Source organism: Aptenodytes patagonicus, chromosome 5 (assembly GCF_965638725.1).
Source record: "Aptenodytes patagonicus chromosome 5, bAptPat1.pri.cur, whole genome shotgun sequence".
In the NCBI taxonomy this organism is placed as follows: domain Eukaryota; kingdom Metazoa; phylum Chordata; class Aves; order Sphenisciformes; family Spheniscidae; genus Aptenodytes; species Aptenodytes patagonicus.
This window is the reverse complement of record NC_134953.1, coordinates 12,419,182-12,431,307: the sequence shown is the minus strand read 5'-3', so window position 1 is coordinate 12,431,307 and position 12,126 is coordinate 12,419,182. Positions and strand designations below refer to the sequence as shown.

General features: G+C 40.3%; 1 protein-coding gene across 1 annotated transcript in view; it reads right to left on the bottom strand.

Annotated features, from left to right (window-relative positions):
• The window catches only part of WDFY4 (WDFY family member 4), a 141,872-nt gene that overhangs the window by 93,382 nt on the left and 36,364 nt on the right, over positions 1 to 12,126 (bottom strand). The window contains exons 18-26 of the mRNA XM_076338685.1: positions 11,494 to 11,678; positions 8,770 to 9,001; positions 6,455 to 6,606; positions 5,807 to 5,918; positions 5,503 to 5,693; positions 3,720 to 3,872; positions 3,249 to 3,322; positions 2,257 to 2,418; positions 465 to 556 (exon numbers count right to left, since the gene is read on the bottom strand). Coding sequence (XP_076194800.1) covers positions 465 to 556; positions 2,257 to 2,418; positions 3,249 to 3,322; positions 3,720 to 3,872; positions 5,503 to 5,693; positions 5,807 to 5,918; positions 6,455 to 6,606; positions 8,770 to 9,001; positions 11,494 to 11,678 — 1,353 coding nt within the window. The remainder of the gene's footprint in view (positions 1 to 464; positions 557 to 2,256; positions 2,419 to 3,248; positions 3,323 to 3,719; positions 3,873 to 5,502; positions 5,694 to 5,806; positions 5,919 to 6,454; positions 6,607 to 8,769; positions 9,002 to 11,493; positions 11,679 to 12,126) is intronic.

Genomic DNA, 12,126 nt, shown 5'->3' with positions numbered 1-12,126 from the left:
CCAAGTGAAATTTTATTCCTCATAACAGTCCAGTACATTAGTTTTTAGGCAATTTCAATTTAATGGCCTTCATCTTTGTGTGTATCTGTGAAATCCAACATTATGTAGGCTCTGGACAATGCAGCCAATGTATTGCTGGCTTATTAGCAGAGAGAAGACAAAAGGGGAACTCCCTTAGCAGGAGGAGGATCTTGCTGTAGGTTAGGCCTTCCTGGACATATAGACAGTGACTGTCACTTCACTATTCTTCACATCATGCCTTTGCAGCAATATAAGTTTTCCCCACAATTTCAGGTCACCTCAATGCAGCCTGTCCCTTTCCAGATGACATCATATGAATTGTGTCTCTTCCTGCCACTGGAGGCAGAAGCACTATGTTGCATTTAGGGTTCATCATGCCCTGGGGAGTAAGGGAAGTACTTCAGCTATCTATCAGAACACATACACCAAAGGTAGCTCCTCACCTTCATGGGGCATCTCAGCCACACCATCCAGGCAAATCTGATTTTCATCCACAGAAGAAGGTTTCAAAGTGTAAACAAGGAACAATCCAATCCTTGCAGAGAAAGAGGGAACCAGTTTTGGTCAGTAGAAAGACAGCCATTCATTTAATTACTTTGAGATTACATGCAAATCTCAATACTCATTAACGATGACTGTTAACAACCACCACTGGAAATTTTAATGGCTGCAGAAATAGGGTTGAAATAGGAATGCAAAAGCTCATAAACTAGGAAGCAAATAAAAAGGACATCTATCTACAAATGCAAGTAATATCTATTCTACTATGGAAACATTTTTCTCTTTATCTCTTGATTTTAAAGGTCATGCTTTCACCATGAGGAAAGCAATACTGAGTTAAGCACTCTGTTCATACAAAAGATTCTGAACTCCCTGTGGCATTCAGATATCACTGTTATCACCACTTGGTTTCCAAGCACATAGAAGAAAGCAGAGAAACCTCAGCAGCTACTCAGGGAGGAGGACCAGCAATCTCTTTTCACCTGTACTTTGCTTTAACACATTACCTGGTTCTAAGGATAGATAGATTAATGTGACATACACACTTAGTGAAAGTGCATAACCTCCTCCTGCCCACAAGAAGGGCATTTCTTAAGGGACAGAACACCACTTCTTCTGCAGGAACAGTCCACACAGCAAGTTCCATTAGATGTATCAAAAGTCTGGGACCAGGAGAAATCCCAGCACCTTTCAGTGCTGCTGAGCGCCTGCTATAGTCTCTGCTCTCCTGGAGCTGAAAGGATAGGGACTGTCTTTACCCACTCGCTCAGCACTCAAGGGCCTGACAACCAATCAAATTACTATGGGTTAACAAATCATGATACTTTAAGAAATATGCTCATTCAAATTTGCCATGTGGTAAGCAGTGTGATATACTAAATCCACTACTCACACCTGTATGAAAAAAGAATAGGCTAACTCATACAAGCCCAGGGTAGGAACATATATACAGGTAATTCCACAAAACAGGTGGCAAGCAGTAAGTTCACATATTAGCTTACTCCACAGTAACTACTTGAGGTGCTCGTACTCTTCAACAGAGCTAAAGGCTGACTGCAGAGACCACAGATTCGACACGCAGCTCTGTTTCTACATTTTATTTGGACAAATAGCCTTAAAAACAGAGCTGTCATCTGTGCAGTGCATTTCCCTAGAGTTAGGTGGCTGTGTGAACCTTCCTCAGTTCATAGGCTACAGGCTGATGCAACTAGGCTGTGAATATAAAATGGAGCAGTGTTTACATCCTGTGGAAAGCAAACAACGATTTAAATTCTTTGCTTCATGAAATCCTGACTAACATATGTTAACTGATTGAAATTCAAGAACAAAAAGGACAGCTACTGGGATATAAGCCAAGCCAACAGGATTAGGTACATAGTTGACTGGGGCCAAGTTGCAATACTATAGCAATTGCAATACTTTAGGGGCAGGTTTTAATGAAATCAAATATTAAGTACAGACTTTGAGTAGTCCCAGTCATACCTGCAGATCTGTTTGTGCCATCACTGTAAGGGTCATCACCCAACCCATCCTCACATAAATATAAGGTTGGACTGAAGTCTGTTTTGAAGGCATGAAAGAGTTTTTCATCAGTGGGGATCCTGCAGTTGCCAAAGATCTGGGGGCTCCTACCAAAGATGAGGTGAGGGAAGTCCTACTATAGAGCTCTCTCCAACAGTGGCAGGAGTATAGCTCATCTGCAAACTGAGAAAAAGCTATAGACTTGAAGGTTACCTGAGAACATCCCTTGTGTTAAAGTATCCTTGCAACAGATGGGAAAGAATAGTGCAGGCCACAGTGATCCTGGAGTTACTGATTTCAGGATCATTGAAGAGGAAAATGAGCTTGGGCACCATTTGCACCTGGTAGGCAACTGCAGCATTTTGACATCCATCTCTGTAAAAAAGCACAGGGACTATTAAAAGGTTTTACTGGAAAGAACCAAATTTGCTGGGTTTCAGCTAAAAGGATTCTCAGGTTGCACTGATACTTTGCACCTTTGGCTCCTAATGTTGCCTTGGCAACATTTCAAACACTGTCAGACAAATTGAATATGTGTCAGTGACGGAGATCTGAAGACTTCTTTGTGTGTTCTCTACCCTTCCCATCTGCCCTCTCCCCCAGAAACTGCTGCATTTCAACAAGTTCAAAGAAAACAACATTATTGAATTTTCAAGCAGTGCGTTTGTGGTAATAAATGCTATTTTTGTAAAACTCAGCAAGGGACACCAGACAGCTCTGCATAGAGCTTTCTGGTACCAAAAAGAAGGAAGCTAGTATCCTGCTCTACTCAGCTCCTCTGCCATGCTATGTCTCTTCAGATACATTTAACTTTAGTACAGCTGATTAAGAAAGTTATACAAAAGTCCTCCTGGGTTGTGTTTTGGTTTTAAACCCAACTTCACTTATAATTTTTTGATTATTTCATACTGAATTCAAACATTCAGATTTCCCCTCTCCAGCAGACATTTAAACTTTCATTGTACAGCAGTGGTTCCATGTGAACCAGGTCACCAGATAGCTTTTCCCAGTGTGGTCCCACAGTCATCTCGGGCTGATCAAATCACTAACTCCAGCCTTGAAAGATCAATATAGGAAATGATTCACTCCCAGAGCACACTGATTCCAGCTAGGATTGGACCCTTCATATCCACCTCACAGTTCCAGCTTCAGGTTACAGGTGAGCTTGTCCCACATGTTTCTGATATAAACACTAGCTTGTGTACCTAGAGGACTGCAAGATCTCCACAAGATGTGAAAAAAGAACAAGGTCAAGATTTTCTGGTGCTTTCATCCAAAGCTGAAAGACAAAGAAAAACAGAGGTTTTACTGCTCTGCTGAGCTGAAGGGACAGTAACCTGCGGCAGAGAAACAGTTACAAGTAGTTCAGGGAGGATAACATCATAAACTCTCAGTCGTTTCTGCAATGACAACCTGCAGGCACTGGGAAATCCCTGCTGGTGTGAGGAGTTGCTGCTCCCGAGCAAGCCCTGAGGAGAAGGTCCTCAGGATCTGCAGGAACACTCCAGAAACTGCACCGGGGCACAGTGGGGAGCCATGGTGACAGAGGACCTGCCATTCCAGGACCACCCCATCCCAAATATTGGATCCAGGAGGTGCTATGAACAAACCAAACCTCATACTATAAAGTTATCTTTAATACAGCCAAACCCACAAAGTAGCATCAACAGTTTTACCTCGAAGTTGCAGAGAACGTACTGGAATGCACTGTAATTCTTGATGACTGAAGACTCAAGGCCAAGCTCAGCTGTGCCCACTAGGGAGAATATTAACTGTAAAATCCTGTTGTTTAACAGCTGTGTCTTCCTCTTCAATAGGTAGGTCAACAACTAAAAAAAGATTTCATAAGTATCTGCTAATTATAAATCTGTATTTATAAACTAACATATAACATTATTTTTTAATTCAAGACAAACGCAGAGTTTACTTGGCTGTAGTAGTCATGCATGCATACATCTTACATAAGCATCATAAAGAAAGTGAAGATTTCAGTCCAGGCATAAAATTTCGTGCAGTAAGTGAAAGGGTAAGTTTTTGAAGGAGTTTCACAACTCTGTGGCATTGAACAGGAGCAAAATACATGCCATATTATGTTGAATGGAATTTACAAAAAGCAACATACAAATATAATTGTAAATAACCACAGTAGGTTTTCTACACTATTCTTCATGGATATAATCTTAGTGGCTTGCAAATGGTGTTAGTTTAAAAAAAAAAAAATTAATGTTGACCTCTTCAAATGAAAGACGTTTGTGTGAAACATTGCCACTTTCTCAACTGAGTCTATCTTTGATTATTCAATGAATTCCTGATACAGTGAGAAAAATGTTCAGAAAGCCACTACATTTTGCATAGGTTAGGAGGAATAGACAATCATTTGAAAATACGTATCAAGACACATTTTTATTAGTTGGCTGTTTAAAAAAAAAAAAATGGTTCTGACATCCAAACAAAGAGCAAAACCACTCCATTGCAACATGATGATCAGCCACGTGGAAGGAACATTATTTAGCACAAAGTCGAAAGGAACAGCTCGTATACAATCTAAAGGCTGGCATTCACCTACAAGAAAGGATTGGGCAAGCAATATCTAAGTATGATAAATATATTCATATGAATCAGGATCAATTTATGAACAATTCACAAATTGGGAAAATGGAAAGTTTATAATAAATCATTCATGAAGCCCTAATATTAAGAGCCTTGTTTGGAAACATCTCTGTTAAAGAGTCTTCTCTGTTCCACAAAACTCTTCTCAGCATACACAGCATAAAGTAAAGGATACTGAACTGAAACTTCACACTTCAGCCTTAACCCATCCAATACTACATATATAGTGCTTAAAATTTGCCCTGGTTCTCCCGAAGCCCTGAAACAACCAAACTCTTCAGTCTGCACAGCTTTCACATTTGAAAGATGTATTTAGGACAGATCTAACCAATATAGTTAGAAATCCAGACAGCGCTTATTTATATCAGCACAATTTCTAATACACAGTGAAGACTGAGCCATAGGAATTCATTGTCAGCCCTACACTGGGCAGTCTGTCAAGAGGAATCTTAGGCTGGATGAGCCAAGAGGAGGAAGCAGACCTGCCTGAGAAGTGGTCTCTTGTGGGAGGGATCAAGTATGTTGGTAAAAGGTGAAGGGTGGGTCACTCAAATCTGCTGCATTGACTTTACTAACTATAGTCGTCTTAATATGGGCAGCATAACACCTTCCATTATTAGATCATGTCTGACCATGAGGCATCTGTCCTCACCTTCCCATCAGCAGATATACTGTTACAGAGGTTCCCAGAGATTGTAAGCAGAGGATTTAGAGCACTATCCTATATCGCCCTCTCAAAGATCTCATAACTTACAAAGCTCCAACCATAAGGGCTATGCTTGGTTCATTGCCATTGTTAAGTTTTGGGATAAGACTAAACCCAGAATGAATGAACAACAGAGCATCTACCTGGTATCCACCCATGTGCCTCATCAATTTTTCACTCATTGGGCTACTGTTCAGGATGGAGTTCAGGACTTTGACAGCTGCATACATGGTGTGGTCATCATGGGCCATAGCAATGAGACCCAGGAGAATGGCAGGGCCTCCAATGAAGTTCAGGCTAGTAGCTGCTGGACGGGACTGGAACACTCTTACCCCTAGAAAATTGCAGCGTTACTTTACCAGGAAGTTACATGGACTAAATCTGTTATTGGACAGAGAAAGGTCCAACTCTTAAAAAATATGAAACATTAAGGCATAACACATTTACCATATTGGCCCACAGCAACTGACCCAATAGCCCGCAAGGAACCTGAGAGGTGTCCAGCAGTATTCTTAGCCAGGAATATTGGAGTTGAACTGTCCCGAGAGTTAATTCCAATCTAAAACAGATAAAAGAGACATCCTCAGAGAAACCATGGTAGTACTGGGGAGACAAAAAGTAACAAGAAGACGCTCTAATCTTTTAGATTATTTTATTACTTTTAGACTATGAAAACCATATTTTTCTCCTTCAAAGTTGATTGTTAGGACAAACGTTCACCCACCTAAAATATCACACAACCCCATTACTTTGACACGTCAGCAGGCCTGACATTGGCAAGAATGCTAGGATAGAATGTGAAAGGTCATTGTGAAGGCATTAAGAAATCACAGACTGAAACAAATTATCATTAGACCTGAAAACTATGGCTTCTGTTGCTGTTTCAAGAAAGGCTTTTAACATTGTGTTCACACTGTCCAGTCTATTCATCTCCACAGATGAAAACAAAACCATGAGTAGAATGGAGTTAAGGAATGGGAAGAGAAGCTGGAAAAAAAATAAATCACTGAAGGTATGTAATTAAGACAAAGTCACAAACTTTGCTGTTTGAAACAAGAGAAAATGTGTTTAAGACAAATGAAGGAAATTTGTGACCTCTTTGGCAATCAGCCGGCCATCCACTTCATTGTAGGAGCTCTTTATATCTTGGACCGTAGTGAGAGATGAGCACATGGCGTTGATTCCAAAAGAAATCTTCTCTTCTGCCACCAGAGGTGTAGGATTATGATCACTGTGCTGGTCCTCACCTAAAACAAGAGAGACTATAAACCTCTGAAGGAACTTTGCGTGCTCAGCATGTGAGACAGTAGAGAGGCAGATGAAAAATAATTGGAGGAAACCAAAGTTTAGATAGGAATTTGATTTTGACTTAACTATAATCAGAAAAAAGCCCTCACCCTTTGCAACACAGTCCATGGCAGCTTGCCAGCGTAAGCACCAGTAGGAGACATGCTTGGTTTGTTTCCTCTAGTTACTGCTTTGGGTAAGTCCTACATCCTCTCCCAATATCTTATGAAGTCCCATAAGAAGTAGTTCGACATCCTCTCCCATATCTTATGAAGTCCCAGTCCTACCTCCTCTCCCAGTATCTTACGAAGCTCAAAAAGTCCAGAATAAACCTTTCTCTGTTCACACAATATAAACAAACTTTCTGGGCAGAGAAAACACCTGAGGTCTTCCACGTTACTGGGAGCTTTCTCAGAGGTACTAGGAGCAAGGATTCATGTGGAAGAAAAAGGACAGAGGCAAAAGTTTAGAGCTGCCAACTCACAACATATCAGAAGCTTGTAAAAACTACCAGGTTCAGCAGTTTAATGATTTTATGAAATTCTCACATGCTTTTCTTTAAAGAATTTTCTGTTCCTGCTCGCACTTGGAAAAACTATGTGTACCTTTTAAAAAAAAAAAAAATCTTGTATTTTTGACAATTTTGGAGATTGGGAAAACAGCTGATTTATGAAACTGTTTACTAATGCTGGTGACACAGCCCTTATAGGCAAAAAGAACTAGCACATATTCCACATGAAGATTAACTAGAAGTAAATGCCCCAAAACTGTGTCACCTATTTCCCTTCCAGTAGGACACAGACTTATGGCTAAGCCTCCGCACAGCTGCTGCTGATTAGTGAGAAGCAATGAGATACTGGTGAGATGGGACACAACACTGCTGAAACAATTCAAACTGCTGAAACAATTCAAATTGCTGTTCGCAACAAGTTCATAAACCCATTTTAAGGAATAAACCATAATATTTTGGTGTTTTGTGCCGAAACTTTTTTTAAGTCAAAATTTCCATTAGAAAAGTTTCTTTGGGTGTTTTGATGGAACAGGGAGATGTTAGGTACCACCTCCCCACCCTGCCCACCCCCCCAAAAAAAAAAAAAAAAAAAAAAAAGAAAAAGAGAAGCAGGGGGGTGGGAAGAGAGAAAGAGAGATTATTTCACAATTATGAGATCACATATTGAATAGTGCCCCTGTGATTTCCCTGCATCAGGGCATCGCTGGAGTCAGATGGCCACAATCCATGATTAGTACTAAAGTCAGCTGGGGAGACCAGTGTGCAGAGAACAAGCACCCCGGACTTCATAAAGACTCAACACTTCGAAAATCAAATCCTTCTGACTCCTATTGGTAATATTTTTATTTTAGGGCTGTATTTTGATATAATTTCTCTTTCAACAACACCTTCCCATGCTTGATTTGGAGATTTTTTTGGTCTAGATAGACAGCATCCTGAAGGAGTACTTTCAGCCAGTCTTTTCACTTTGCTTTAGGCTGGAGCATCATCAGCTGGGATTATTCTGCTCTTTTCAAATGGGACATGACCATCCCATTTCATCCCAAGCTCTAGTACAGAGGTGAATGCACTACTTGTTGAACAAACTGTAATCAATAACTGAAATGTTTTGTCAGCCTGTTTAATAATTGAAGCTAACAGTATGCTTTAGTTAAAAAGCCTCTTCATTAAATGGAATGTAACTTATTCCCCTACCCCTCTCTCCCCTGTGCTCTTTCCTACTCTGCAGGCATTTGCAATTAAAAATGATGCTTCTTTTTCTGCTGTTTTTCTGTAGCACCATAAATGCAGAATGTCTCAGTTACAAAGCTGTTGCTTTAATGCTTGTCCAACAGAAATTACAGTCTTACATCTCCTCAAGGACATGTTATCCCTCTACTCTCCAGCTCTCTCTGCTGCTTGATTCCTGCCCTTCTTTTTCTGCCCAATTTATAGTATGTTACAAGATCCTCATGGTATCCTACTACAATCTTGTACAACACTCAGTAACGCAGACTTCCAGGCTTTTGGAGCAAGCTCTAGGCACAGTTGGAATACTAATAGCAGATTATAAGAACAAAAAGAGCATTGCCCTGACAAATAAATAGTGATGGATATGAGAATTATCACATACCTTGAAGCTGTACTGCTTGGAAATTGCTACAGTACTGTGGGCCAAGCTTATTAATCACCTCCATGGTTTCCACAGAGATGGCTTCTTCAAACAAGTATGTAGGGCCAAGGCGCCAGGTCAAGGAGGACTTCTGTTTCCAAATTCGAGGAGTAGCTATGTACCCATAGACATCAATAAAGGAAGAGGGTTCCATGGACATACAGCTACCTGGTAAGGGCTGGAGATACTGCATCTGCAACAGAAGAAGAATTCACTGAGGGGACTCAATACACTCAAGGTGCCTTAAGGTCTTGGCCCTGGAAGGTACTGCCTGCCACCTCTTTCCTCAATGAAGTCTCAGTCAGCTGTGCAACACAATTATCAACTACTGATTAGAAACTGGACTTTCAAAAGTATCACAAACGTAAGCATTTTGAAATGTTCAAGCCTACTTTTTGTTCAAAAAAACACAGTCAAAATCATTTCAAGTGTTGGCAAAGAAAAACTCTGTCTTGACCCCAGACTTATTTTTCCTGTTCTTAACTTCATAATTCAGACTGTGACTTTCAACACAGAAAGCCAAGTTACAGATTGCACCTTGTGCTAGGCACCTAGAGAATAAACAGTTTCTGAAGAGTGTAGAGTGTCCAAGTGCATCAGTTAGCTTCAATGAAAATGACATAGGTTAGGAAATTGGACCATTTATTTTTGGTATCAAAATAAGGATTCAGCCTCCTAAATTGAGTCTATTATTTTATTTAAATATGGACAGCTCTAGTAGGAAGTAGTTGGAATTTTTTTGGTGGAGAGAAACTATATTGTACTTCAGGGCTTAGCCCTGCCTTTAACAATTTGCTGTTAGGATGAGAGACTCCTAGCTTTTACTGATCTCTGACTACTGAGATGTAGAAGACAGGGCTGGTCAATATTAGGAGGCAGAACTTGATACTTGAGTGAACAAATATTAGGTTTGATACAACACAGTAACCCACCCCCCACCCCAGCTCCACCACCAAAAATAGCTTTTGGTATTGTTAACAACCTTTGTGCAATTCTCATTTCTTACACAATCTTTTCCTCACCTTACACAACAGGGTGAAGGCTTGCATCATGTCAGAGACCCCAGCACTGGGACCATCTTTTATTTACTAAAGGCTTGTTTATTTATTATGAGCTGTTTCACTGTATGTTAAACACATTTGCTGTGAATTCTTTAATCAATTGCAATGCTTAGGCCTAGTTTTATTGATGACTTTCAGTCTCATTTGAAGGAAGGCAAATTAAATTAAATTTTCATTCTTGAAATGGATATAGGTCCCAAAAGGCATTTAGAAGACAGATCATTTTTCTCAAGTATGGGAAAGAGAATATTTGGAATTAAACAGGTTGCTTTTACAAGGGAAGTATAAAACACACAAGTGAGCTTTGCATGTGTTGAGATTGATTTGAAATATCGGAACAAGAAGGAAGAGACCAAGGTTCCAAGTTTCAATTAATAAAAGGAGTCTATTCAAAAACAAAAACAGAAAAACACCACACCAACCAGAGCTGCAATAGAAATAGGCTGCATTTTCAACACTGCCAGCCTGGGGCATTCAAAAACCAAAAATCAAATCTCAGAAATAATTTGAGATTAGCTTCAAAACCAGGAGCATGATGATAATGATAATATAAACCAGGTGCTCTTCTCATTTATCCTGTAGATTATGAACCCTTCAGGTGCATTTGGATTGCTTTCTCGTGATATCTCATGCAACCTGAAACTGACTCCTGTGCAACAAGAACATCACAAGAAATGGCACATTAGGGGAAATACTAGCTACACCAACATTTGCAATGAACTCATGAGTTGATATCATTGAAGTTTACAAATTTCTCCTAATTGAAACATTTCTTTCACTTCTATTAACTCAACAAAGAAGTATTATTTTAATTCAACAGCTATCCCACACACTGAACAACTAACCCAGAGGAACATCTATCTGTTTTCAAATGCTTAGAGTGCCAGTGGGAAAAAGGCCACTGACTCATCAGCTGATTGTTCAATGGGTGTAACAGGAAGAGGACAGCTTGAAACAAGCCTGTGTAAGATGCCTGAGGAAATTCCATCCATCCTGGGATTCTTGCAAAGAGCTAGCCAGTCACAGAAGCTTATTTCTCTGTGACCTTTCCCCTTTTCCAGGCCTTTCTTCAAAAATGGAGGCTCCCTACGTAACTCCTCACCTTTGCAGGTTTTAGCCTAAATCCAAAGCACCTTCGGTTTAGGGTTCTCTGGTCACACCTTAATGTGATGTACTTTTTATAGCTGACAACTTCTGAAAATCTTGGGTGTAAACTGAGAGATCCTCAAAATCACTAGTCAATTCAGAAAATTTTGGCCTAAGGATACAACTGAATTTCATCAACATAACCCTGAGCTACCTGCAAACTAGGTAACCCCAACTCTCAGATGAGTGTAACCACTCAATATTGCCTGGGTTATCTGCATGCTGAGGGGGGAACTAGTTCAAAGCATCAGTATAAGCCGATTACATACTTCTGAAAAGCAGCACAAATACACCCTGGTTTGTATGGATTTCTGACTCCACTCACGCACAGTACAGAGTGGCACATGTGTATGCAAATCACTATGCTTGGAGTCTCTCAGGTTAATACTGAAAAGTCATGGTATGTGCATGGGGAGGTGAAATTGAAAAGCAATGAAAGGCAAATGTCAGGCACAAGATCTATGCAGAGAGCCTTTACCTTTGCAGAGCCAAGCATCTGACCATTTATATAAGCTGACACAATGCAGTTCTTCTTTGCTTCCTTAGCAACTGTCACTGTGAGATGATGCCACTGGCCAGTGACCAGCAGCTTGCCACAGCCAAACTGGACTTGCCCTGGAAACGGGGAGGGATTTAGGACCTCACCCTCAGGTTCCATGATATCTGTAACAGCAAAAACAGGGGGAAGTCAACAGAAAGTCTCTCTCCCTTTCCCCTGCCTCTGGAACACAGCTATCAAATGTGACACAAAGAACGTGATTCTCTGCGGGTATAGAGTGATTTGGTGCTATTCCAACCTTAATGATTCTATGATTCTATGTCTTTAAAACATTTCCTGATGGTCTATTGTCAGGACCTGAGACTCACACAACTCTCAAGATCCCTCCAGCATACAATATGCCATACTCCCAAATAACACCTGCTAGCTGCCTCAATGCTGCAAAACTAGACTGAACTAGGACAAAGTCAACATATTCTCTAAGAGAACCCCTCAGGATATTCACTGAGTTAGCTGACACAGAAAAAATTCCTAGTGAATTCATGAGATAAAACTCTGTACATTAATTTGTAGTTTTTATGAAAAGAGGCAAGCTGGTATTTTTGACGTCAT